Source organism: Amphiura filiformis, chromosome 15 (genome assembly GCF_039555335.1).
Source record: "Amphiura filiformis chromosome 15, Afil_fr2py, whole genome shotgun sequence".
NCBI classification, from domain to species: Eukaryota; Metazoa; Echinodermata; class Ophiuroidea; order Amphilepidida; family Amphiuridae; genus Amphiura; species Amphiura filiformis.
Window position 1 is genome coordinate 17410879 of NC_092642.1, and position 27415 is coordinate 17438293.

The 27415-nt window shown below is 36.5% G+C and overlaps 1 protein-coding gene across 1 annotated transcript in view; it reads left to right on the forward strand.

Moving 5' to 3' along the window:
- Window positions 1–267: 267 nt before the first annotated feature.
- The window catches only part of LOC140171341 (glutamyl aminopeptidase-like), a 32753-nt gene continuing 5605 nt past the window's right edge, over window positions 268–27415 (forward strand). Inside the window, exons 1-14 of the mRNA XM_072194578.1 lie at window positions 268–1164; window positions 12690–12843; window positions 14011–14136; window positions 15161–15281; window positions 15765–15919; window positions 16230–16343; window positions 19773–19907; window positions 21427–21492; window positions 23307–23372; window positions 23808–23974; window positions 24674–24753; window positions 25080–25216; window positions 25780–25835; window positions 26689–26836. Of these exons, the coding sequence (XP_072050679.1) occupies window positions 461–1164; window positions 12690–12843; window positions 14011–14136; window positions 15161–15281; window positions 15765–15919; window positions 16230–16343; window positions 19773–19907; window positions 21427–21492; window positions 23307–23372; window positions 23808–23974; window positions 24674–24753; window positions 25080–25216; window positions 25780–25835; window positions 26689–26836 (2229 nt within the window). The 5' untranslated portion in view covers window positions 268–460. The remainder of the gene's footprint in view (window positions 1165–12689; window positions 12844–14010; window positions 14137–15160; window positions 15282–15764; window positions 15920–16229; window positions 16344–19772; window positions 19908–21426; window positions 21493–23306; window positions 23373–23807; window positions 23975–24673; window positions 24754–25079; window positions 25217–25779; window positions 25836–26688; window positions 26837–27415) is intronic.

Below are 27415 nucleotides of genomic sequence, written 5' to 3' on the forward strand. Positions count from 1 at the left end.
AATGTTTCCCAGATTAGCGTCTTTACCAAACGTTTTCTGGAGTTATAAGTTAGGCCATGCAGCCCGGGTAAATTAGAATAAACCATAAAACGTTCTGCTATTGCAAACCGACCCCCCTCCCTATCAAAAAGAAATCTACACAACGTGGTCGTGTTGCCCTCTATATTATAATACTGTACTACTACGAAAAAGCCTCGGAGAAGGTCCACGAACATCACGAAAACAGCTCAAAATCGCAATTATGAGAACATAGCCTAGAGAGCAAAGGTCAGTAATTTGCGTTGTTATCGCTCGCGCTTAATGCCCTTGATCTGCACTCGCCCATTGCAAACACACCGAGACATCGCACTTGCAGCTACCTGATAAACGTTGAACCAGGCCTAAATATTACATAGAGCCTACTTTTACAGTCAAAACGGCAGGCCAAGAACGTTGGCAGGAAGTTGACTTGCACACCAAAATGGGGGCAGAAGATGCGTTTGATAGTAACATGCAACTCACAGATGGCGCAGGCCCTAGGCCTGATGGTAAGCGTTATTACCGTAAAAGCCAGCTTATAGCATGGGTGCTACTCGTCGTGGTAATGACTACTGTAGTTGGTTTATTGTGTGGACTTCTTCCTCAGTGTGTTGAGATCCCACCGGAAGAATTACCATCCGAAGGACCAATCAAAGGAACTTCTCCTCCACCTAAGGAACCAACAACAACAGGCAATGGAAAACCATCAACAACAGAACGGATGCCTACAGAAGAACCACCTGTGTCCCCTACACCTGGACCATGTCAAGGAGAATGGTGCGAACTTCGCCTTCCCGAGTCCTTGCAAGCAGATCATTACATCTTAAGACTTCGACCAGATCTTGCTGCTGAAACTTATGATGGTGATGTCACCATCCAGATCACTGTAACAGAAAATATCAAATACCCAAGAATTCATTTTAAGGAGCTTACCATAACCAACTCAATTGTGAGGCGGAAAGATGGTACGGCATTACCAATCGCAGACACCTTTATTTATCAACCAAATGAATTCTATGTTATAGAAATGGAAGACGAGCTGACACCGGGGGAGTATGAGATTGAGCTGCACTTTACCAATTCACTTGTTGGGAAGATTGTAGGGTTTTACAAGAGTATATATACCAACGCTGCCGGGGAAGAAAGGTAAGGGGTGGTGCAATAATTATGTGTACCCCGGGGGTGAATTATAGGGGGGCAAAGATTTTTGGCAGACCAAAAGGGGGGGCAAGCATTTTTGGCAGGTCGAAAGGGGGGGTCAATGGATTTTGGCAGGTCGAAAGGGGGGGGGGGCAAGCAATTTTTGGCACAGATATTTTGGGCACCGTTTCTATATTACGCCCTAAAAGGCGTAGGAAAACGTTACGAACACGTTCAAATATGCAAAATTTCCTGCTCGCTGCGCTCGCATTATATGTTAAGACAATTTAAGGTTTTAAATTCGGGTTCCCAAAAATCTTGCAAGTGTAAGGGGGGGGCAAGATTTTTGGCACATCAAAAGTGGGGGCAAAGGTTTTTGGCACGTCGAAAGGGGGGGGGTAAAGGTTTTTTGGCACGGCCAAAGGGGGGGCAAGCGATTTTTGGCAGACCATTTTGAGAATTCACCCCGGGGTACACATAATTATTGCACCACCCCTAAGGCTGGCACTTGATCTTGTTGAGCCGCAAAAATGCAGGGTTAAGCCCTCTCCTCCTCAGTCTGGTGTAAAACACTTTCATTATACGAGTAAAAATATACAAACCTTAACTTGACCCTGCCCTGTGCAGTATTTATTTACCTCCATGTGCTGACCACGTTTTTGCACCTTAATGTTAAAATAAATGAGTGGAATAAATAGATGAGTGAAATAAATAAGCAAAAGTAAATAAATGAATTAATTTTTGGAAGAATGTAAAGTTTTTCTTTATTTATGTGCCAAATTGAATAAAATATATAAAAGCTAAATCACTTTGGGCATACAATCTATGAATGGAAATTGTTATGTTACATGTATAAGTAGACCTACATAGTGCCTTTAAAATATGAAAGTGCATTAAACCAATATACATAGTAATTCAATTTCAATGTATACCTAGCAGACCACGGAGACCTATTACATACCATCTTTTGTCATTTTTCACCTGCAAGTTGTTCATTGTCACGATCGCGACTTCTTACTTCTTTTCTGACTTTTTCACAGTGTTTATATTGTAACACAAAATGTGTCATGTCAGGACTCAGGGCATTTTGCTTAAACTGCTATGTGCACGGATATGGTCGAATCCAACCAAAAGTGTCCACGGGCCAAAAATAAAAGTCCGAAATAAAAATGTCTCCACAATTTTTTCCTTTTGCCCATTGATTGATGACATATTGGCCTTATAGGAACCAAAAGTGCCATTACTAATCTTGAAAAATAAATCTAGGACGTGTGATAGTAAATGTGATATCAAAACCCAATGTTACCTACGAATACCACTAGGATGCTTTCACTATCGCAATACTAATCAACCTAAAACAAATGGAATAATCCCATTAACGCTTTTTTCGTGTAATGTAGACCACAGGGTGTCAGGAAAATGCTAACTTAACCAGAAAATATTTGTTTTTATTTTTATAACGCGATCAATATGATCTTAGTCAATTTATGCTAGTTTATTTTTGAAAATGAAGTTTAGGTCAGTTTCTGTATTTTATTTATCAAATGAGTATGAATCAATTTACACATTGTATAAGAACGAGTATGATATATGATTGAACAGATTCATCAGGATCGGTATAGTAAACTGGTTAACAAAGTTCCTTGTATCTGATCCAGAAAGTTCACTTACTTGTGTACGTTTCAACAACACCTGTTGTCTTTATCAACACTTGATTGGTAGTGACTGCTACTGACAACCGACGCTAGAAGTAGTTCCAGCGTTGATCTTAGAGTTGCCAGTTGATTTTCCTCCAAGGGATTTTTTAGGTCCCTGTTTCAGAAAGTCATCATATATGTGAGATAGTTGGTACTGTCCTTCATCTCTGTTCATGGTGGTGCCCCTCCTCTTTCTTATTTCTATAGCCTCCTTTATCCAGCGAGTGTATCTATTTTGCTCCGTGCCGATGACCTCAGCTTCCCCCCATCCAATGATGTGATTCTTGTCGACGACATGGTCAGTGATGGCCGACTTGTGTATAGTTGACAGCGATTCCTTTCTACCTGCTCTGGTGGTAACCGTTTTGCTCATTTTCTCTGCCTCACTTCTGTGCTCTTCAAGTCTCGTGCCAAACTTCCTACCTGTTTCGCCTATGTAGGACAATTCGCAGTTCTTGCAGGGTATCTTGTATACCGCATCCGTGGTGTTGTTAGGATCGCGTTTGTCTTTAGGATGTACCAGCTGTTTTCTGAGAGTGTCGTGCGGTTTCATCGCAGTAGAAATGTTGTAACTCTTCATGACTCTAGAAATTCTTTCAGTAACACCTTTAACATAGGGAAGCACAACCATGCCTTTACTTCTGGTCTTGTCATCAGTCTTTTTGTTAACTTTCTTGGGTTTGACACACTGTAATTGGTCTTTGACCTTCTTAAAGGTCCAATCAGGATACCCGCATGTTCTAAGGGCTTCGTTGACTTTCTCTTCTTCTTCCACTTTGTCTTCCTCTTCAGTCACAACGCTGTCTTTCCGGTTGTACAATGTGCGTATCACACCAAGTTTTTGATGTAACGGGTGATGAGACTGATAGTTCAGGTATTGGTCTGTATGTGTTGGCTTACGATAGACCAGTAGCTTTACAGTGCCGTCGTCTTGTTTCACTATCAGCGTGTCTAGGAACGGGAGGCTACCTTGGGATTCTTGTTCAAAAGTAAACTTTATTGACCCCGATTTGTCAACTTGGTTGATGTGGTCGGTAAGCTGTTGGACGCAATCTTTGTTGATAACTTCTAACACATCATCCACATAACGCAACCATAGCTTTGGTCTACAATCTAAGGGTGCCGTAGCGATCGCCTGCTGTTCAAGAGCTTCCATGAATATGTTAGCCGCAATCGGAGATACCGGGCTGCCCATCGCAGTACCAAACAGCTGGCGGTAAATTTTACCTCTAAAGGTAAAATATGTGGTAGTTAGTATGAACTCAAGAAGTTCTACCACATCCTCACTTGTTAACTTAAACCCTGTCTCTTTGTTGTAAACTCGCAACACGTTTTCTTTCTCCAGTCTACTTTGAACAATGTCTAACACTTGGTCGATGGGTGTGTTAGTGAATAAGCTCACCACATCGTGGGAGTTGAGAATGTCTTCCTCATCAATAACCACTTTTGCAAGATCTTCCGACAATTGCTTAGAATTCTTAACATGGTGTTGAGTATTGCCGACCAAAGCACCTAAAATATCAGCGAGCCATCTCGAAGTACTGTAACCGATGGTTGCAGTATATCTCACATATATGATGACTTTCTGAAACAGGGACCTAAAAAATCCCTTGGAGGAAAATCAACTGGCAACTCTAAGATCAACGCTGGAACTACTTCTAGCGTCGGTTGTCAGTAGCAGTCACTACCAATCAAGTGTTGATAAAGACAACAGGTGTTGTTGAAACGTACACAAGTAAGTGAACTTTCTGGATCAGATACAAGGAACTTTGTTAACCAGAGTATGATATATGTTTTCAAGAATATTTGGAATTATACGCATACACCTAACGCTTTATACAATGAAAAGGTGAAGAAACCCGGGTATTCGTAGGTAACGTGAGCGATTTAACAATATCTATATTGAGTTTATAGGTTTAAATTTTGCTATTATGGCAATGAATTAATAAAATGGTAGTTTTTAGATCCCTTTCAGATGGTACGTCCAAATGAATAAATGCTATTACCTTAGATCAAAATTTTTTGATGCTTTTAGCAAGATTTTGACCACTTCATTTTGATATACAAGTAGTTAATCAGCAATTTTACATAATAAATAATTGTTGAATGAATCCGTATATGGGTAATAATAGTGTCCTGGGGTACCGCTTAAAGTTTTTGACAATTAATTTCCATTGGTAGGGACACTTCATTACACATGTCATGTATTATGCTGTATTCGTAAGTAACATTTCAGTATTTGTAGGTAAGAATTAGACTTTTGGTGGATATCGCAATCAAAACTTCATTTTATAAAGCACTTTGAATGTATTATTTTCTTTATGTGCGTTTATTGATACTTTAGACCCTATCATGTATTAATAATGTCGGTTCACAACGGTTGAAAGAGGATTGAAGTAAGAAACAAAGGCACTAAAGTGACTTTAATTTGCTTAATTGCACACAAATCGCTTAAAACCGTTATTGCAGACTTGTGAAGTCCATCTTGGAGTCAGTTACGTCTTGTGGCCTTTCGTTTGAGGGCAACTACAATTAGCTTTATACCAGGGTCCATCAATGTGTTGTCTAGATCATGAGACAATGAGAACAGTAATTTTTGTCATGGTATTCGTAGGTAACCTTAGCGAAAACGTCAAAAGTTACCTTCGAATAAATCAATTTGGACACAAATTACTAAGAAATCAGAAGGTTGGTAAACATTTAAAATGAAGCACACATGACAGTTGACAAATCCAAGTAGTTATCCCCTTCTAATCTTCTTTGAATCTGATTTTTCTTTCAAATGAGCAGACCGTCGTCTATTTCAGTACATATTTTTCACCAATTAAGCCGTATTCAGTTTTGCATAGTGGGCATGTGTGTGAATTCGCAACTTTCATTGACATATGATTTGATAGCAAACATACAGGCATTCGATATGTACCAATATGGGCATTGGCATGAATGGCGGTGTTTCACAATACTGTCATGATGTCAAAGTGTATTCGTAGGTAACATTCGGTTACCGAAATTTACCTACGAATACTTGCTTTTATTGTTGACATCTCAGAAATATTTAAACGCAGGTTATTGAAACTTGGTAGAAATAAAGAGTGTATTACCCTGCACCTATTGCTTAACTATTGTTTACTATTCTCTCACTTTGTGGAAATGGCACAGCTTTTAACATGTATTCGGAGGTAATGCATATTTTTTACCAAACCTACCTTTGTGCCATTTAGAATTTCTGGCAGCTAAACACAATAATAAAGATGTCCGAATGCAATGCATTTCAGTATTGGACATATCAAAGCTTGTATCAATTGCGCATTTATTAGTGATTTCCATTTTTAAAGATATATCTAGTGCTATGAACAATTGTATTCGTAGGTAATGTAAAAAATACCACTCAAAAAATTATCACAAAAATTCATAATTATGTACAAATATGTGAAAAATTGAACAGGCAATCTTTGAATACACTCCTTTCAGGAAATCAATTTAGATTCATTCCAATGACTTCTTTTCATAACTGATTTAGATGTTTTTAAAAATACTTTAAGAAATATTTTGAAAAATGGGTAAAAATAGCATGTTTTGGGGTCTCTGTGTCTAAGTTTTTCACAAAAGGGGTCTTATTATATATGGCGCGAAGCGTATGATCAAGGCGAATAAACACAATACAAAAACGAATGCCAATTGATTAATACTTTTAAGTTATGGCCCTGAACATGCCGTGTACACTTTTCGTTGGATTCGACCATATATATAAACAACAACTACCCAGCAAACACAAAACGTTTTCGACATCATTCGCAAAAGGTTATAAAGGTTGTCAGGAAACGTTTAAATGTCGGGTTATATAAATGTTATGTCGTTTTCATAACATTAAAAAACATTTTTTGATAATCTACTGCCCAGCAAACACAAAATGTTTAACAGAAAACGTTTAAATGCCGGGTTATATAAAGGGTATATTATAAAAACGTTTTAATAACATTCCAAAAACATTTGTGAAAACTTAATACAAAAAATTCTAAACAGAATGTTATTTTGGGGTTGAAAAAATATCTTTCGAAATATGTTTGCAATAACATTTTAAAAACGTTTTCATGACCTTTATATAACCCAACATTTAAATATTATTAAAACGTTTTGAAAAAAAAAAACATTTTAAGAACATTTCTGTGTTTGCTGGGTGCAAATATTATAACATAAGTGTTGACAAAATATTTGGCAGAAAATGTTTGCAAATAGTGTACAATAATATTTTATAAACATTTTAATAATATTGTTGTAATGTGTTTTCATACAAAACGTTTTAAAACGTTAAATATAACCCGACATTTTAGAAACGATTCATGGTTTCACCCGGGGTTTCACACAATGCTGAGCAAGCCTACTTTCAGTGAAGTATTATGACTCTCTATAATGTAACAGTGTGGGTAAACTTACTCTGCAAAAACATGAAAAAAGAGAAAGAAGAGTGAAAATCACTTCAAAAAGTGAAAAGCACTCCAAAAAAGAAAGAAAAGAAAACCACCCCTAAAAGAGTGGAAACCACTCTTTCAAGGTATCCCTTAATTGTATCATACCTTGAAACAGTGGTTTCCACTCTTTTAGGAGTGGTTTATTCTTTTTCACTCTCACGTTCACTCATTTCATTTGGAGTTTATTATCACTCTTTTGGAAAGATCACTCTTCTCACTCTATTTCACTTTCATGTTCACTCTTTTGAAGTGACTTTCACTCTTTCTCACTCTTGTGGAGGTGAGTTTTTCACTAAAAGGTGAACCGGAGCCAGGCCATTTCCAGTTTATGTAATTTTTGCTTAAATAATACAATTTTAAAATACATTGATCTTATACCGAGTCAAGGAAACCACTGGTAACATTTATATTATTAATTGATCCTTTTCAGTCATTGTAGCTCATTAACTAGGATATATTGATTATTGCTAAAAACACACACATACAAGATACAAAGAAAATATAAATGGATACAAGTATTATGAAAACCGTATGTCCTATTTGCTACAAACAAAAGGCATATTGATACTTTGCGCTACTCAATTAATCTATCTCCCGGGATCTATCTCCGATATGTTCAGAGTATTTCCAAATGTTCAGTAAAATGCCTCAAACTTTACAAAATAGCTATATTGCTTCGATTGTTTTATTTTGTTTGTTTCTTTTTGTACACTCATAGAAATGACTTGTTCGCCTTGTTGGCGCAATTCAAAAGGAGTAAGTTTGGACAACTCAAAAATAGTGTAAAAGTTGCCAAACCAAAATTCATTTTAGTTATCCGAACTTAAAAATGTAAGTCGTTGCGTCAACTTTTTAAGTAATGCCAACTTCTGAATTCAAGTTCAGGGAACCAATTAGTTGAGTTATTGTAACTCAACATGTAAGTTGATGTAACTCGTTCATATTAAGTTACCGGTACTTATTGTTTTGAGTTATTCCAATTTGGTACTTTGTTACTTAATTCACGTAATTGGATCATTTTCTGCACAATTAGCAGTATTCAAATATTTATTTTTGTAATCAGTGCAAAATTTTGTATATTATAGCACACCTCTAGAAAATTATGCTAAGCTAGTTTCATTTTCTGAGTTGTGACAACTCAATAAAGTAAGTGCAAATGAGTGCGACCAACATAATGATATCGAGTCAGCGTTACTCAAAATTGTACGCGTTGGCATTACTCAGAAAGTTGACGCAACGACTTACATCAACTTACTGAGTAATGCATAGCAGACGTGTATGTCATATCCAGCCCTGCCCTAACAGTAATCTATAAAAAGAGATGACACCTAGGCGATAGGCGTACAAATTATGAAAACGCAACGTGAAGGGGTGGAAATATTGATATCGGATGAAATAAATATAGGGCATATACGATAACTTTAAAATATATGGATTTTAGAATACAACAACATTTAAAAGACACGACACGAACCAATTAAAAAAAGAAAAAGAAATGGCATTTTTAAGATTAAGACATATACGCATCAAATGAATTAACCAGGAGCAATTTTCTCAAACAAATTGCCCCTGCTTCCAGTTTTGCACTTGATGCAGTGGTATTGGTATGCTGTATTGTATATGAAGAAAATGATAAATTTACTATTTGAAAATAAAATTGCTCCTGTTTGTTCCGAAATTGCTCCTGGTTCTTGTAAAATCTTAGTGAAGCAAGAGCAATGTCCGCTTATTTTAAAGCTTGACAATAAGATCACATAATTTATGTGAAACCTTCCATGCAAATGGCTCGATTTTCAAGATTATTTGAAATTATGTATAATGCCCATGTCTGACGTAAGTAATTCCAGTGTTTTAATTTACTGTATTTATAAAGCCTGTATCTGATCGAAAGAGTCTAACCTTTGTCTATCATATTAACATAGACAGATTGTAAGCAGATAGCGAGTGATAAGGTTTATATTTGATAGCTATTTATTGTGGCTTACAAACACTACATTCAAAGGACAAAGTCCGATTCAAGATATAACTATATTATGCGTATTTTATTGGGATGTAGGGCCAATATCAAGAATGTTTTACTACGTGAAATTAGTTTGTTTTTAAGATTGAAGGATTACAGTATGGTAGCAAAGAACGCATTGTTATTGCAAAAACCGTCATAATCTATGAATGTGTTTTCATTTGTATACATTATTTAACATATTTGATAAAAAGTCAATTGAAAAAATAATATAAATCAACAATTATTGTACGCTATCGCTAGGCGTGACTATGAATCAGCGATAACGGATCCCTTTTAATCTTTAACTTAATTAAACATTTATAGCATCCGTGTATTCTTTTATCTCATTTATTACTGTTCATTTATTTTTGTGTTGTGTTATACAAAGTTGATACACTGAACAGAAAGCAATTGTTCAACAAGCAAATAAGAGGGTCACTCATGATCGATAGGAGCAATAAATAAACGTAATTATCAAATTAGAACTGAAATGATGAAAAATTACACAAATTAGAACTGAAATGATGAAAAATTACACCATGTAATTATACTTGCTGAAACAGTAAACCGAGCGTAGGTTTTAATATACTCGATTTTGAATGCATTAAATATAGACCATGTAGACAAAGCCCACACTCACCAGAAAATGTATGCTTTCAATACGTGAGATCCCAATGCTCTTAGCTTTTATTTCCCCATGTGCATGATTTTTTTTCTGGTGGTGGGGTAGGGATTAGAGAAAACTTTCGTTCTGGCCTACTGATTTGGCATGTCTCAATTAACTGCGATACACGGAACATAAATTGATAAGTGGCTTCCTTGACTCATTTCTAATAAGATCAATGTATCACCGGCAGAAATAAAATGTACGTAAAGGTTACATGAAAAGGTGACACAAGTATTTTTTTTACGTTCTTCATAATAAAATATTATAGCAAAAACACAAAAATTCGCGGTTGATAAGCCTCTGGGGAAGAGAAATGATTTTTTTAAAGTAGCCCGTTCCCGTGTCTACCATGCTCTGGCAGCTCAGCCCAGAAAATGATTACCAAAACTTAACAAATATGGCCTTAAGGCTGCAACTCGCCTCAATGAAGTCAATGGTCTTTGATTTAGTAACGGTCAGTGATGATGTATAATTGTCTTGTTAGTTTTACTGCTAATACGATATGACGGTTTATAGATAAGTTAAAGATACACGTTTGACAAAAGATGAGGGGGATCTCGAATGGAATGCATGACAGTGAGTGTGAAAATGAACAGTCTAACCTTTACATTGGATAAATATAAAATCACAGATATTGAAAATGTACACAAGATTATTAGGGCAAATGGAGCCGTGGTCTAACTGGTATACACATCCAATAAAAGTCAGGAATTGTATTCAATCTACAGTTTGGAATAATCAACACTACTTACTGTTGTATAGCTATAGGCCTACATGTATAAAACTAAGAGTGAGAGGAGTGAAAACCACTCTTTCAAGGTCTGATTAGAGTAATTAATGTCCCTTAAATATCATACCTTGAAAGAGTGGTCTTCACACTTTAAAGGCCGATTCAGTGATTTGGTCATCCGGACGATTTTGGTACCTTTGTTATTGTCATAGATGTGCTAACACAGCCTGATAGTGGTTGAGCCGAAAACTGTGTATTTAAGACAAAATAAAACATTTTACATGAAACTGTAATTTACAACAGTATTTTAATTTATAGCTATACAGGGTGTCCCAGAAAAAAAATACCGAGTGAATATAATTGAATGTAAGTCGAGAAATAGACATCAGAATAAAAAATTTAAAATGTAGCGCATAGCCTATTTTATTGTGCATCACATATACGAAATTGTATTTGATTCGGTTGATTGGGTGCGAAGAAATTAACGATTACATAATGCGCGCATCAATGCAGTTCATTCCAAGTTTGATCAAAAGGCACTATTTTCATATCCGCTGAGCGCTTCCTAAAGTTTGTGTATCTCATTAAATTTAGTCCACATTATCTATTTTATAATCCGACGGTGTTATGTTATTCATGCTTTCACTGAAGATGAATAACAGCTTGATCGAGAAAATTTTGATTTCTGCAATTGGAAGGTTTCCAACTTTAATTCTTAGGTTGTGCAAATATGTTATATTTTAACTTTCCAAAGAACATTTGAGCCAAGAATGACAATGATCAAGTGCTTACAGCGTAACGTGTGATTTTTGATACCATGCAACATTAAATATAATGTTGGAGTTTTAAAAGATTTAACTTTGCATTAAAATTTATTGGAAATATTCCAAAAACATTAATGTGTGTGAGTATTTTTTAAGCCATGCAGCTGGAATTCTTTATGTAATAATTCTTTATACAACATTTATATCAACATTAACGAAAAAGATATTTACAAGTACCGAGCATCATCTTACATGCAAGCTTTTATTTTGTCAATATCGTGCAGGTTTTCAAATTTGAACAAAACCTAATTAAATGTTTTGCAAGAAACCGATTTCACCGAACAAAATATGAAGCCCATTGACAGTGTTAACCACTAGTGCGCATTGTGTTGAATGATCTTTCTTTCAATCTTGGAATGAAGTGAATTGACACGTGCGTTAATATGTAATCGTACATTGCTTCGCAATCAGTCAACCGATTCCAGTAAAATTAGTGTATAAGATGCACAATAAGATGGGCTACACGCTGATATTTAGATTTTTGGATTCTGATGTCTATTTCTCGACTTACGTTCTAAATTTTTTCTGGGACACCCTGTACATGTATTTGAATGGGGCTTCAACTTCGGCAATACTGGTGTTTTCTTTGGGTTTTTTTGCCAAATTTTTCATTTCAAAAATACCATATGACAATTTGAATGACTTATCCTTCACTCTTAAGCAATTTTGAAACAATTCTATAATTTGTTTGCACTTTCGCTGGGATCAATTAATGGGACTTTAAGGAATGGTTTTCAGTTTTCGCTATTCTAGGAGTGATTTTCACTCTTTTGGAGTGATTCTCATGGCTTTTACTCTTCGCACTCTTTTTGTATGTTAATGTTTCATTTGGCAAAACGGGATAATATTTTTCAATCCCCCAGAAAATAATGACATTGGGAGGAGGCCTGCACCATAGCATGACTTGTAATGTGTGGCATCATACACTAGGATCCACAACATCAAGTTCATCTATCAGCCCAATTCCTTAAGCCCAATACATTTGTATATTTTGATTGAATGACCTTACAAAATTTGGGTACAAAAACAAGAACTATGCCATTGGGGTGTGGCCATTGTAGTCCATAGTGTTAGCATGACTTGTAATGTGTGTTTGCACAAAAATTGTTAGCTATAACTCCTACTTATTTTTCTACACGCAGGTGGTTGGCTACCAGTAAATTTCAACCAACTGATGCTAGGCGGGCTTTCCCTTGTCTTGATGAACCAGATTTCAAAGCTAACTTCACTACTACTCTAGAACATAACATGGATGCATCTGTGTACAATGCTTTGTCAAATATGCCTGTTAAAACGGTAAGAAATCAAGTAGAATATCATGTAAATAATACATAATTATAGATTACTTCTATCTTTAACTATAAATGGATGCCCGAAATTTTGAATATAGTCACATACCGTAAACGTTCGCCTAATGGCGCTATGAGCTCTCTGACATAACTGGAATTTTAGACACAAACCAAAAGTGTCCTCCCATAAAAAAATCCCACCTGCAAATAAGGGCACATACTCTTCATTCTTGTTGCGATTTTTAGTGGAGGGAGCTCTATTTGTACATGAAATTTACCCCAAGGCAAAGGAACCCAGGTGCGCCATTAGGCGAACGTTTACGGTATTTTGTGGAGAAACTACTGATGTTTTACCATCAGATTCGATGTTTTATTTTTAAAAAGTCCGTATGTATTATTTAGAAGCTTGACTTATTTGTTTATATAATGACCCGCTCTGACAAAACCAGGAACAAGTTGCATTTTTGCCAAATTACTGTTCTGAGTAATGGGTCAATTAGTTTCCTGCCTTACGCAGGATTGAATAAGGGTTATCATAGTTCAATCACATAGTTGTGATTTATTGATTAAATAAACATCTTTTTAATCAGTACTTTCAAGGATTTGAAAGTCCACTTAGTCCCACAGTCAAATACCATGAAATAAATAATTCCAAATCAGATTTTTTTATGGGAGTGTCATCTTTAAAGGCCTATATTATGTTTATTATTATTGTTGTTGTTGTTGTTGTTGTTGTTGTTGTTATTATTGTTGTTGTTGTTATTATTATTATTATTGTTGTTGTTATTATTAGTGTTATTATTATTATTAGTGTTATTATTAGTGTTATTATTAGTGTTATTATTATTAGTGTTAGTATTATTATTATTAGTAGTAGTAGTAGTATTATTAGTATTATTATTAGTATTAGTGTTAGTGTTATTTTTATTATTATTATTATTATTATTATTCGTTAATTCATTTATTTAATTGTTGTTTTAGTGTTGTTATTATTATTATTATTATTATTATTATTATTATTATTATTATTATTATTATTATTATTATTATTATTGTTATTATTATTATTATTATTATTATTATTATTATTATTTATTATTATTATTATTATTATTATTATTATTATTATTATTATTGTCATCATTCGTTAATTAATTTAATTAATTGTAAATAGGTTACAACAGATGGCGATTGGACATCTACACTATTTGAGACGTCGGTTAAAATGAGTACCTACCTTGCTATCTTCATCGTATGTGACTTTAAATATACTGAAGGATTTATTAGCGGGGATAGACCGGTAAGTTACGGCCCTGTCTGGGGGCCATGCTCCCCCAAAGCTTGAAGTTCACAGCAATCTTGAAAACCGTTCACGTACACGTAATACAATCGTCATTATTTCTGCTTACAGACGAATATCAATAGGCTAACTATACCATTTTTTCACCCTGATGTGGCTGTGACGTCAAAGTGTTGAGGCTGCTGTTTTGCGCGAGAATCTATGCGGCGTCTTGAAGCGCTCGCCCGTGTACATCAGTGGTGTACGCCCGGGGGTGTACGCCAGCACTTTGAGCGAACACTATAGTGATTTGTAGTTGCCCCCAATGAATACTGCGCACTGACGTACCATGGGTACCATGATTGGATTCAGACATTTCTTGTCCGCCAATTTGACCCCTTAGCTTACTGAATAATTCCGGTTACTGAGGAGTGTAAGATATTGTTGTTTATGTTGCCAATATGAAGTTTTGAGTGCCGAAAAATGACGAACATTATTGCCCTTTTCTTTCAAATCGCGTAATACGGTACCTATGGGAAATATTGCTCGCGATGATCCATGTTGATTTTGGCTAAGTAAGTTGCATTTTCACTCAAAAGGGTACCGTCCATGAATAAATACCGCGATTTTCCGACCTTTCCGATCTTGATTTGAAACGACCGTCCAGTTTAGTGTCGATGTGTATAAATCACAACGATAACTACCACACGTCTTTATGAAGTTACAGAACGTTATTATAATGAATCGCCTTCAATTATTATACATGTTATACGTACAAAAACGAAAGAACGAAGTTCGCTTGGTTGTTTTGTTTTTACCTCCCAATGGTGGTGTTTTTGGTTTTTACTTTTTCAAACCTTGGTTTTACGCACAGTTACCAATGGTTACAGTGCTACGATCTTGTAATGATACGCCATTCATTTGTGATAAAATTTTCTGAATTATTCCTCAACAGAAACAAAAAAAAATTGGGATGTCAATTAGTTTTGATCAAACGTGTTAATCTGGTCCTAAGTAATCCTCGAGATATTATTATCCGTTTCAGTTCCGTGTATATGCTCCACCTGATAAAGTTGACCAAACTGCCTATGCTTTACAAGTCGGACTCAACATCACCACTTTTTATGAAGAATATTTTGATCTTCCTTATCCACTGCCAAAATTGGGTAAGATTTAACAAAGCAAAATTGCATACTTTGGATTGAAAACTAACTTCTCGTTCTCTTTCTTACTGTCATTATTTGAAGAGCTTGTTTCCAAACCATGTTAAATCCACAACCACATGTTTGTCAAATGTTAGCAACAATGAGTTGTAACATCAACAATTCATTATTTACCATGTGTTTGTGGACTTAACTGGTTTGGAACTAAGCTCTTCATTCCTCTCATCTCTGCACTTCCCTCTATGATTCTGCCTTGTTTCCTTTAATACCATCTCCTTTTCTGGCGTCTCCTATCTTCTACCCTTTCTGTATATGCTTCTTTTCTCCTCTCCTGTTTTCTCATCTTCTTTTCCCTCCACCGGCTCCTCCCTCACATCACGTCCTTCTCATCTCCTCGACTTGACTCGATAAGTATTTATGAGTTTGGTTGCTTTTAGGATTGTTTCAGTTTCAGTTCAAATGTGTTTTGATTGGTTTCGTTTTTAGATATGATCGCTATTCCTGATTTTGTATCCGGTGCCATGGAACATTGGGGTCTTATCACATACAGAGAAAGGTACCTACTATACGATCCTCTTGAGTCTTCAGAGGGTAATAAGCAAAGAATTAATGTGATTGTAGCACACGAGCTTGCACATATGGTGAGTATCAGTAAAACAGGTACTAGTAATCATGGTATTGTGTAAAATACTAATGAATTTGTCAATCAAACGAAACAAAGCACTTTACCTACGGTTGAAATGGTTCGCGCCATTTCATGGATTGACGTAGTGTTTATTATGGTTACCGCCGGAACCAATGGAGTGTCTCTCTACTGAAATCGGGGTCCAATTGTGTCCGTTGATGCATGTGTAGCTTGTTGTTGGTATGTTAGAATAAGCCAGCAAGATTTCAAAGACTTTAATCTGAATTGTGGTTTTTTTCTGAATTTTATTTTTCTACTTTGTACAGTGGTTTGGTAACATTGTGACAATGAAATGGTGGGATGATCTTTGGCTTAACGAAGGCTTTGCCAGCTACCTGGAATATCTTGGCGCTGCTGAGGCAGAACCAACATGGAACATGGTAAGGTTTTCAGTGGTAGACCTAGCACCACTTTCGGCTATTATACTAACCAAAGAGGTTAATCGCGATTACGTATAAATCTGTGCATGCAATATGATTGACGAATACAAATTTACCTATAATTCTGATTATTACAAGCTTCCAAGCAGCATCGACGGTCGATCCAAAGATCGAGCAAATTTGGTTCTGTATGCACCTCGTAAGTTTAACGCCTAACCGATTGATGAGCTGGCTAGACCATGTATTTATGAAACCAAATACGACTGACTGAGTATATAGAATGCAGTTTAATTTGTACATCAAATGAAACACAAATTATCCCTGCAGCTGAAATGGGATCGCCCTCGTGAGGTCACGCGATGTTTTTATGGGGAGCCAATTGGGTGCCTTGTTTGGTTTCAGGAGGGCCAATCACGGGCATCCTTGCTCGGGGCCGTCGGTGGCCATTTTGTTGGCTAAAGTCATTCTCTGTCAGTTTTTCAGCAAGAACAGATGCAGAATTTTTTTATCCCACCCACCACTTCCCATATGTCATATTTGATATATGTTTAAAATTGATTTAAAGAGTTTGATAGTGTGTCATACAATTTAAGTCTCGCAGTAGTGAGACAAGTACATATAAAGTACAAATTAAAAGGTAATTAGGAATGAGATGAAATACGAAGGAGAAATGAAAATATATTCGATTGATAGTTCTCCGAATTTGAATAATATTCTAATTACATTGAGGTTTGTTGAGTTACATAGTAGTATGACTATTGTATACGGGTGTGAGAGTGTGCGTGAGTAGATCACTTTAGGTTCAGTTTCTATCTCAGCAACACATTCTATTCTGTTGCGCAGTTGTATTTTTTTAAATTCTATTTTGTATATGTGTGTTCAATCTAATGTGTCTTCAGAAGCATTAACAAAATCGATACAATTGGTACCACTTTCAATCTTAGGTGGTAATACCCTTCAGTCTTAGGTCGAGTAATTTTATTTATAGCAGGAAGGGAGGAATTAATACCAGGTTGGCATGGGATAGCTAGACAGGGGCCAAGTACTATGCCCTCAGATTTTCTTGTTCATCAAAGTATAAATAAAAATGAAATATTGGGTTCAAGTTTTTATGAGTTGCGCAGCCGGCTGGTTATCGCGTTAATTTCTGTTAAAGGCTGCCTTTTGTATTAGACATGGTATCCTAGTTATGTATTCGAAAAAAAATCATAAATGTGCAGAGCATGGCACTGTGTTTGCGTGGCGTTGGCAGCGAAAAAATAACGGGGTTTGCAATTAACTCCTTCAACATGTTCAAAAAAAAAAAATCGGGTTAATGGTCCACTGTGGTGAAGAGGCCTCAACCGTAAAATTCAGAGGGTCTGCAAATAATCACAAGTGTGGATCTTGCGGTATTTACTAGCAAAGGAAATGAGGGGATCAGAAATAGCTTATTCCATGGTACAGGGTACGGATGTTAACAAGTAGTCCTTGTGGTAGTTTTTGATCATTTTTCTAAATGATCGATTTAATGTACAGAATTATACATGTACTACATTAATAAATTCTATTTAGTAGTTCCAATATCCGTAGGCATCTACCTACTGGGTATTTGGCGTGGGTATATTTACCGATGTCCACTATGTAATCTGAATATGAATATAATAGGAAAATGAGAAAGGTATCAGCCATTTAATTTCTTTTGACGCGCTAGATGACTGCCTAGCGAATTCATGTAAGTCCGCGGCATTTTATATTCTCTCCATTGGTATTATGGATCTTTTTATTTCCTCCTCCGAGGAGATGATCGTGTAGAGGATTGCCTAGCGAAATATTTGTCTATTGGTTATGGAACTTTTCCTCCTCGATAAGGAGTTGATCGCTAGATGAGTGCCTAGCAAAATAGTTCCCAGTTTGTTAAGGGGAACTCTTGGGTTATAGGCGCAACTAGCGTCCCAGCAATTGTTGGGATGCTCGGTCGGGTATTTACTTCGGGCGAAAAAGTTGTCCAGAAATCATTATTATTTGGCTGATTCCAGGGAATTTTCTAAAAACATTGCTTGAATAAATTATGCGTTCTTTCTGAATGGCTGACAAGAGGCCCAAATTTTGGTGTAAGTGTTTTCGTCATTTCAGTGTCTGGAGATAATAGTACTACTACTAGTAAGGAACAGGTCATTCCTTGTTCAGCGCTTATTTTGTTATTATCCTGTAGGCCGCAAGCCTTATTTGTCAGTGTTACAGTTAGTCCTACATCGCCCTTGTTAGTGTTAAGTATCAAGGAGAAGGCATTATTATTCATTCAAGTGTTCTCAAAATTAAACTTTAATGCCGCATGCTGTGTCGTATTGGGCTATTCCAGAAAATAGATGCACACCCCCTATAGAGGAGTTCGGACTTCATGACTTTTTGTCTAGTCGTGACTGTTGGAAATCCAGATTTTTAAAGTGTCTAAAGGCGAAAAAATCTAGCAGAAAAATAGTTCAAAATCAGAACTCCTCAATTTAAGGGAAGGGGCATGAACGTTTGGACATTATTTATTGTGGGACATTAGAGCACATCAGACATATCGAATTGCATTCTGAATACGAAGAATGTCCTTCTGATATCAAATAATTTTGATTTTTGAAATTCGCAACGTAATACACATATTATGGCAAATCATGAAAAATTGATATTTTTGATATTTAACAGTACTCGAAGTTAACTCTATAACTCTGATGATTTACTGAAAATGTTGACCTTTCGTATTGAAGATATGGATTTTTCCCCCCAAACACCATAATAGAAATAGGTCTTTTGGTGAAAAAATCCATATCTTCAATATGAAAGGTCAAAATTTTCAATTGATCGTCGGCTTTTCCTCCCAGCTACATACACTTTAAGAATATATCATTAGATTTATATAATTTACTTAGAGGACTGTTATATATTAAATATGTGAAAAATATCAAATATTAATAATTTGTCATAAAATTTTTTATTATACCGTGAATTTCAAAAAATGAAAATTATTTGATATCAGAAAGACATGCTTCGTATTTAGAACGCAATTCGATACTTCTGAGGTGCTCTCATGTCCCACAAAAAATACTGTCGAAACGCTCATTCCAGATCCCTTAAGAGCTCATTTGGACATTTCCGTGATTTTTCCTTTATTGGATATATAAATATATACATTGGATTTCCAGACTTTTTCAAGCGATATTTGCAACTGGAATTCCAGTCGTTTTCAGAAAGCCGGCCTGGATATCCAGACATTTCTTTGATTGAAAAGTTATTCCTCTGTAGGGGGTTTCCACTTATTTTCTGGAATAGCCCATTTTATTCACATACTGACATAACAAAGGTTTCATCAAAGCTTCATTTAACGCCTTTGCTCATCATTTTCCTTCTGTTCAAAATATATCCTTATGTTATTAACGAAGAAATGTCGTTGTTTTCCTCCAGCTGGATCAATTCGTGACGGGCGAGATCTATTATGTATTTGAACTGGATCAGATAGTCAGTTCCCATCCAATTGTTGTAGAAGTTAACAATCCTGATGAAATCAATCAGATCTTTGACGCCATTTCTTACAGTAAGGTAAGAACTCAGAAGTGAAAATAGTATGCTGTTTTAACATGTTTAAGAAGGTGCAGGGTTCAAATCCTGGTCAAAGATGATTTTATTTTCAAGTTTATAACTTTCTTTCAGAAAATAATTTACTACCCAGTTAAATTAAGCTATATCTTAAAAATAAGTACAGTCTGCCGCCTGGACAACCAATTCTTTAGAAATGCTTAGTCGCGCTAAAAGTCGATCGATACATGTAAAAATCAGCACAATTCAGAGATACACCTTTTTGCTATGAAATTAATTTTCTCGGTCAAATATAAAGCAATATTTTTTTTTTCTTCAGTAATGTCAGTTAAAAACTTGGTGCTTGGATATACATTTTTTTAAATCCTGGTGTTAAAATTAAGCATCAAATTGTGTCTTTTAGTGTGATATTTTTGATTTTTATAGGCCTTGAATTCGCCTGCGAGCTTTTTACGGAATTCATGTTTTAGCGTCTCAAACTAACATAGTTTGCTAAAGAAAGATATTTCCCACCTCTGTAAAGCACATCGTGTGGGTCTATATGTTATAGTTTTGTCAGAATTTCCGTTTTGTTTTACCCTTTTTCCATTCATGATCCGAAAATGTCAAACTAAGTAAAAGTAGGCAATGGTGAGTACTTTTATCTCGAGAGCAACCAGCAGAAATAGTCGATATTTCCTTTGTTGTTATCCAGGTCAATTTTTCATTGAAAGCAAATTGCCCGACCAGCGATTAAATCCCCAATTGGGTGTTCTGGTTAAACATGATCAGTAGGAGCGCTATAGGTCTGGGAATTTCTTTGCTATATTGAAGTTCTGGCAACACTATAGCCATGCCGGTATTCCTTTTAAACCCAGGGATATCGATCCACAATGCTAGTACTAGCCTTTAGATTTCACGTGTTGATTTAGAAATCAAAACGGAAATTCTGACAAAACTATGATATATAGCTCACGGTGATGTGCTTTAGAAAGTTGGGGAAAATCCTTCATTAGCGAACTATATTACTTTGAAAAGCTAAAAGGTTGATCCAAGAAAAAGCTCGCGGGCCGAGCTGAAGCCTATAAAAATCGAATATCTTACACTAAATGACTGAATTTCAGGCCTAAGTTTAACACCAGGATTTAAAAAAAAATCAGTATCAAGCATTATAGTTTTTCCAGCCATTTACTGAAAAAATGAAAATTATTGCTTTTCATTTGGCTGAGAGAAAAAATTTTTGCTCATTTCAACACCAATTTCGATCGTTTGTATTGCCTCATTAAATGACTGAGTGAGCCTTGCAGAACAAAAGAATCGGTTGTGCAGGTAGCTGACTGAGTACATCATCGTAACGGCACAATGTTTTGGTAAAGAACGTTATGACACTTCAACAGTAATTATTCTAAATCTAAATTTGGATATTAATATGGATTTGTTCCTGAAGCATTGAACTACATTGAAGCATATACTATACCTGTAGCGCTTCCCCTACTTCAAGTAATGAAATTACCCTATTGACACAATTAATATTTTTCTCTAGGGTGCTTCCGTGATACGCATGATGAATTACATTATCGGTGAAGAAGCATTTAGGGAAGGTTTGACGGTAAGTATTAATGCTCTATAGGGAACTATTTGAAAAAAAACACCTCAACAACAAAAGTTTGGACAGTTTTTTCAAGTATCTGTATCTCAGATTATTTGTGACATGGTCATATCGTGTTGTATATCAATGGATAGCTACTTTATTCCCCTTTACAATGATACCAAATTTGAAACAATCACCTTTGGAACAGGTCTTGTGAATGTAGTGAGGTCTCAAACTGAATGTGCCAAATTGACCATTATTCTGTGCAGCAAGCTGCAATCCCATATCTTCACAATCTGGGACCTAATGCAATCCTCCAAGATAACAACGCTCGCCCCCACATAGCCAGGTAGTCAACGATAGAACGACTACCTACAGAATACGAGTAGAAAGATTAGAATGGCCTGCCTCCAGACCTCAACCTGATAGAACACTTGCTGGACCAGCTTGGTCGTGCTGTGCGTGCCAGAGTAGCCAATGTAACCACGTCGTCTGCGACGAATCCTGGTTGAAGATATCACACCACCAAATAAATCCACATGGATATGTACTAAATTCGCCTCAAGAAAACGTCATTTTTTCTTCGCAAGAGCGACTCAGTTCTTAGCGACAGCTATGATGGATGAAATTAGCCCTAGCCTGATCCCTCTGACTGGGAAAATTATAGGTTGACCGTCATTATTTTTTAAGACTGGCCCTCGAAGTCTATGATGTCTGGGAATTACCGAATTTTCCTGCAAAATCATGCCAGTGTTTTTGTACAGAAAAGACTGCTTAAAATCATTACAAAAATACTCGATCTCGCCCATTTGCGGTACACTTGCAGGATTTGATATTACTAATCATGACCAATCCAAATTTAGCCAAAGTTATGCAAATTTCTGCTCACTTTAATGCTTACTTTTAGGCCATCCATGGGTTTTTCTGAGAAATGCATTCAGGGCGCACGACCGTATAATACTATTTGGTGGTATGAAATGGAATCCCACAGCAGCCTGTGACCAGGCAGGTGAGCAGCATGAGGATGAGGTGCCTGGCTGTTGTGGCTGCGTAATCATATGATCATTATTATCATCCTTGGACAAGTGGAAACTTTCTAGGAGTTTAAGCATCAAGCATCAAGTAATATGGTTTTATATGGTTTTCCTACCCGCAATCGGGGTTAGTGACTTGTGCTGTTTGAGCACAGAATAATGATCAATTTGGCACATTCTGTTTCCCCCACTAAATTCACAAGCCGTGTACTCAGCCGTAACAAAAGTTACTGTTTCAAATGAATGTGGTGTCACTGTAAAGGAGAATAAAGTAGCTATCCATTGATATGCAACATGGTATGAACATGTCACAAACAATGTGAGATATAGATGCTTGAAACAACTTTCAAACTTTTGTTGAGGAGTTTAGTTCTGAAGTCCAGGTTTACTAGTTCATGTAAATCACGGTAAATACCGAATTTATATTCTGTTGTCGACTGGCATCGTGTTGACTTTGTTTGGAACAATTTTAATTGTAAAGCTTTGTTTTATAGTAATTACCTGAATTTTCCTGTTAAGCATTTTCTTACAATTTAGATGGATCCAGGAGGGATTGTATTTGACGGGATATTTTCATATCTGTGAACGTATTAAAGGTATCTATATTTGTGAAGGATTGACGCAAGGAACCCAACCTGGTCATGAACATTTTTGTGACCCCATTTTTGTTTGATATAAAATCACCAAATTAAAGTTCTGAATTAAAGTTTCAAGTATTTAAGTTGTACCTGTGAAAGAAATTAATATTTATCTTTGTAGCACATCTTATAACGGTCATATCGTGTATATTTTTTTCAGATATTTTTGAAGAGATTCCAGTTTGACAACGCTGTCAGTCAAGATCTTTGGGATGCCCTTCAAGAGGTAGGGCGTTTACTTTCCTATAAGATAACTTACGATCTGTTTAACTGCACGTCGCAAAAAACGGCTATTTTGGGCCAAATCTTCGGACTCCAATGGGGACCCTCACTAGGGCACCTCTACAACAAGTCATCAACATAATTCCGTTTTGTCAGCTCCCTTCTTGTTGAAATCTTCCGAAGCCACTGTTGAATAAATCTATACTACGCCGTGACTTGACAAAGCCTTGACTGCCATATCATGCTCTATGAGAATTTTGCGAAATTATGTTAGGGGCACTACTACAGAAAAAATGTGGAATGAGTAACTACCACCATTTGGACGGAACGTGGTACATACCTTGTAATGTAAATAATATGTATGAAACATAATAAATGTGGTTGTTACGTGCTTTCTTCAAGGACGACAATAAAACTATTAATTTTCTCATTTTCTTAGGCAAGTGGAATTGACGTAGGCGAAATCATGGACACGTGGACCTTACAAATGGGATTCCCTGTCGTTAATCTAACAAGGGATGGAAGCAAGGTTCAGGCAAATCAAGAATGGTTCTTAGTCGACCCCATGGCCAATAAAACTGCCGACGAGTATGGTAGTCCTTATGGGTAAGTGGAGCAGTCACTGGTTGATATACTTACCACGAATATGTTATTCATTTATTTTATATCTTATTTTTACCGAAGAGTATCGTGAAATGTTTGGATTTTAAACAAGTTTACAAAAGAACTCTATTACTTTATTATTTTGAAAAGTGGAATGATCATGGTAGTAATAATGGTCATAGTTTGATCAGCTCGTAATAGGCGGGAAATGTTAGGCATTTACCACTACACCGAAAAATAGACCCACGTCAAGAGTGCTACTAGTTGACTTGTCTGGTCTTTATTTTGTGTTAAAGAAAGTAGACAAATTATATGACTTGAATAAATATTTTGTGATGCTTCTGGCGAGATGTCACTACAAAATTATCAAAATAAAATATTTTGATATTAATCCGCGATGTTATCAGGCCCGCCGATTATGAGCTGATCAAAGTATAGCTTATAATCTGAGTAGCAACGATGATGATGATGTTGATAACAATGGTGATGACGACGATGATGGTAGGCCTAATACGATGTTTGTGATGATCACGGTGATGATGATGTTGACGACAATGATGATGACGACGATGATGGTAATATGATGTTTGTGATGAAAACGATGATGATGATGCTGATGAAAATGACGGTGATAATGAAGATGATGGCGACGATGGCAATATTTGTTTGTAATTGTAATGATGATGATTCTTTCCATCACAGTTACAATTGGGACATCTTCTTTGATTACTATTTCCAATCCGACACGACGCCAACGCAATCACGTATGAAACTAAGTTCAAGTAAGTGGTCAAATCTTCTCAATGGTTTGTTTGATTCAGTTTCTCAATTAGTTTTAACTATATTTTCACACAGTCTTCTGCTTAGATTTGTCATGTTTATGTCTGGTTTATTTACTTATTCAACTTTTTATCTCATCGGCACCTGTTGAGAGTCAGATTGAAACTATTGTTCTATCTTGAATCTTGCTTTATTTTACCCTCTTTGCCTCACTGAACTTATCTCTCGCTCTCCCTTCCTTCCCCATAATCTATTTCTCCTCCCTCATTGTAAATTTTCTTATCATCTCCCAAGTTCTTAACAATTGCATTTTTATTTAAATACTCAGCCTCCTTTGATTGGCCGCCGGGTGCCCCAACAACAGACTGGTACATTGCTAACGTAGGACAAACTGGCTACTACCGAGTCAATTATGACACCCAAACATGGGATTCTTTGGTCGACCAGCTACTTTCGGACCATACCGTAAGCCTAGGTCTTTTCATTAACGCTAATTCAATAGTGCATTATTGTATAATTGCACTCGCGCGCAGTAGTCGCGTTCTACTGGCTGTCCATTCGAGATTTGCAGGTTTGATTCATTTAGTCTTGAAGGCGGGGTGCATTGATATTGGTCAAATTTTCCGACATTTTAGTATGTTGTTTGTTATAGAAAATAGCAGAAATTCTTTGTCGTGTATAAGATAGGTTAGTATATGCGGATCCCTTGTTCTCGAGAGATTGGGCACTATAATGCACTTGTGCTAATTAATGTTGATGCATTCAATGCACTAACCCAGCGGGGCTCGTACATTGGACGCATCAACATCTCGGTTCGTGTGCATTATGGAGTCCGATTTCTCTGTCAATAAGTGATGCGCATTAACTAATAAATAATACACACAATATTTAAAATAAATTATAGCTATGTTGGATTTTTCTTGTTTTTGTATTTTGTTTATGTACCGTACTGTTTGTATAATGGTTTATTATCATGCGTGAGTCAATCACTAAATGATATATCTTCAATTAATGTACTTTTCATGCAGGTATTTTCCGCTGCAGACAGGTCGGGATTGATTGATGATGCCTTTAACTTGGCCAGGTAAGCTAGCGAACAGTAGGCTTCGACTATAATTGTCAAAAACAGCATTTTGAAAGTATTTGTCGCCGGAAAAAATATACATGGACGGAAACGTTTATAATATAATCGCGAAGTTGACAGAAATAGACAATTTTGCTGCACAGTATTCTCGTGTTGTTTGCCGCATTTGCGTTCAAATGTACAGGAAGACCACCCGAAGGTTACTTCGAGACTTACTGTCTACAAGCTGCTATGGTAGCGCGGAGGTGGTCACGTGCGTATTTATAAATACGTATTTATTAATATAGTAGAAGCATACTGGTGAACTACTTATTCTGTGGTTTTTTAACCAGTCGGTCCGAGTTAAAGCGAACCAACGTATGTATTCTCTCAATGCAAAATCATGATAGAGTTTCATGACAGATACGCAGGGTGCTTCAAGTTATTAAAACGTACTTGATCTTCCACATCTGTGGTAGACTTCAGGATTTAACGTTACAATCATACCCATTTAGTAAATTATCTTTGATTTGATCTCATCTTTGATCTCATTCATCGGTGACGTGAATATTTAAACTGATCAGAAGTCTAATGTCTACTTATGACGTGAATGTTGACACCGATCAGAAGTCTAACGTGTAAATGTATAGACTCTCATTCATCTGTGACTTGAATGTTGAAACTGATCAGAAGAATAATGACTTATGTCTAATTGTGTGGTGTAGACTCATTCATCTGTGTGAATGACCAACTTTAGTGTAACACATACGTCTTCAGCAGGGTTGTGAATGTGGTGTTGCAGACCTTGTCTTCTGGGAGATGAAGTCCTAACACTACCTAATGTCCAATCTTATCTGTATGTTGTTACACATAGAGCCGAGGACATAGACTACACCGTCGCCTTGAATTTAACCAAATATCTCATCAATGAGAGGGATTACGTACCGTGGGACGCAGCATTTGGTAATATCTTCTGGATGGGCGAAATGTTAAGGTTCCGACCATCTTATGGATTATTTAGGGTAAGTTTTTGCTCATACTGTTGATAGACCTTTTAAGGTAAGAGCCACAGTTGTCCACAAATTAAGACTTACAAAATAACTGTGAATTTGCATATTCTTCGTCAAGCCGGCTTCAAAATATCTACAACAATTTTCGTCAGAGGTCATTACTACACTGGCAGTGGCGTAACTAGGGTTGGTAGAGCCTGGGGCAAGAAACAAAATTGGCGCCCCTACCCCCCACCCGAGAATATCTTTGACACGGGCAGTGGCTTAGCTATAGGTTGTGGCGCCCAGGGCTAAGGATACATAATGCCCCCCCCCCCAATTCTTGAAATAATTGTGAGCGGAGTGCGCGAAATTTTGGACAAATAAGGCCTACCACTAATTAATTATGGTTACTAAAAGTTGAATATCGGTCTTAAAATGTTCTTTCAATTGATTCTGTGCTGAAATGCGCATGACGCGCGCGAAAATGTTGACTTTCATCGCTTGGAGGGGCACAGAATCGATGCTGAATTGGTCAATTTGGCGCCCCTAAGAGTGGCGCCCGGGACACGTTGCCCCCCCCCCCCTAGTTACGCCACTGTACTCTGCATA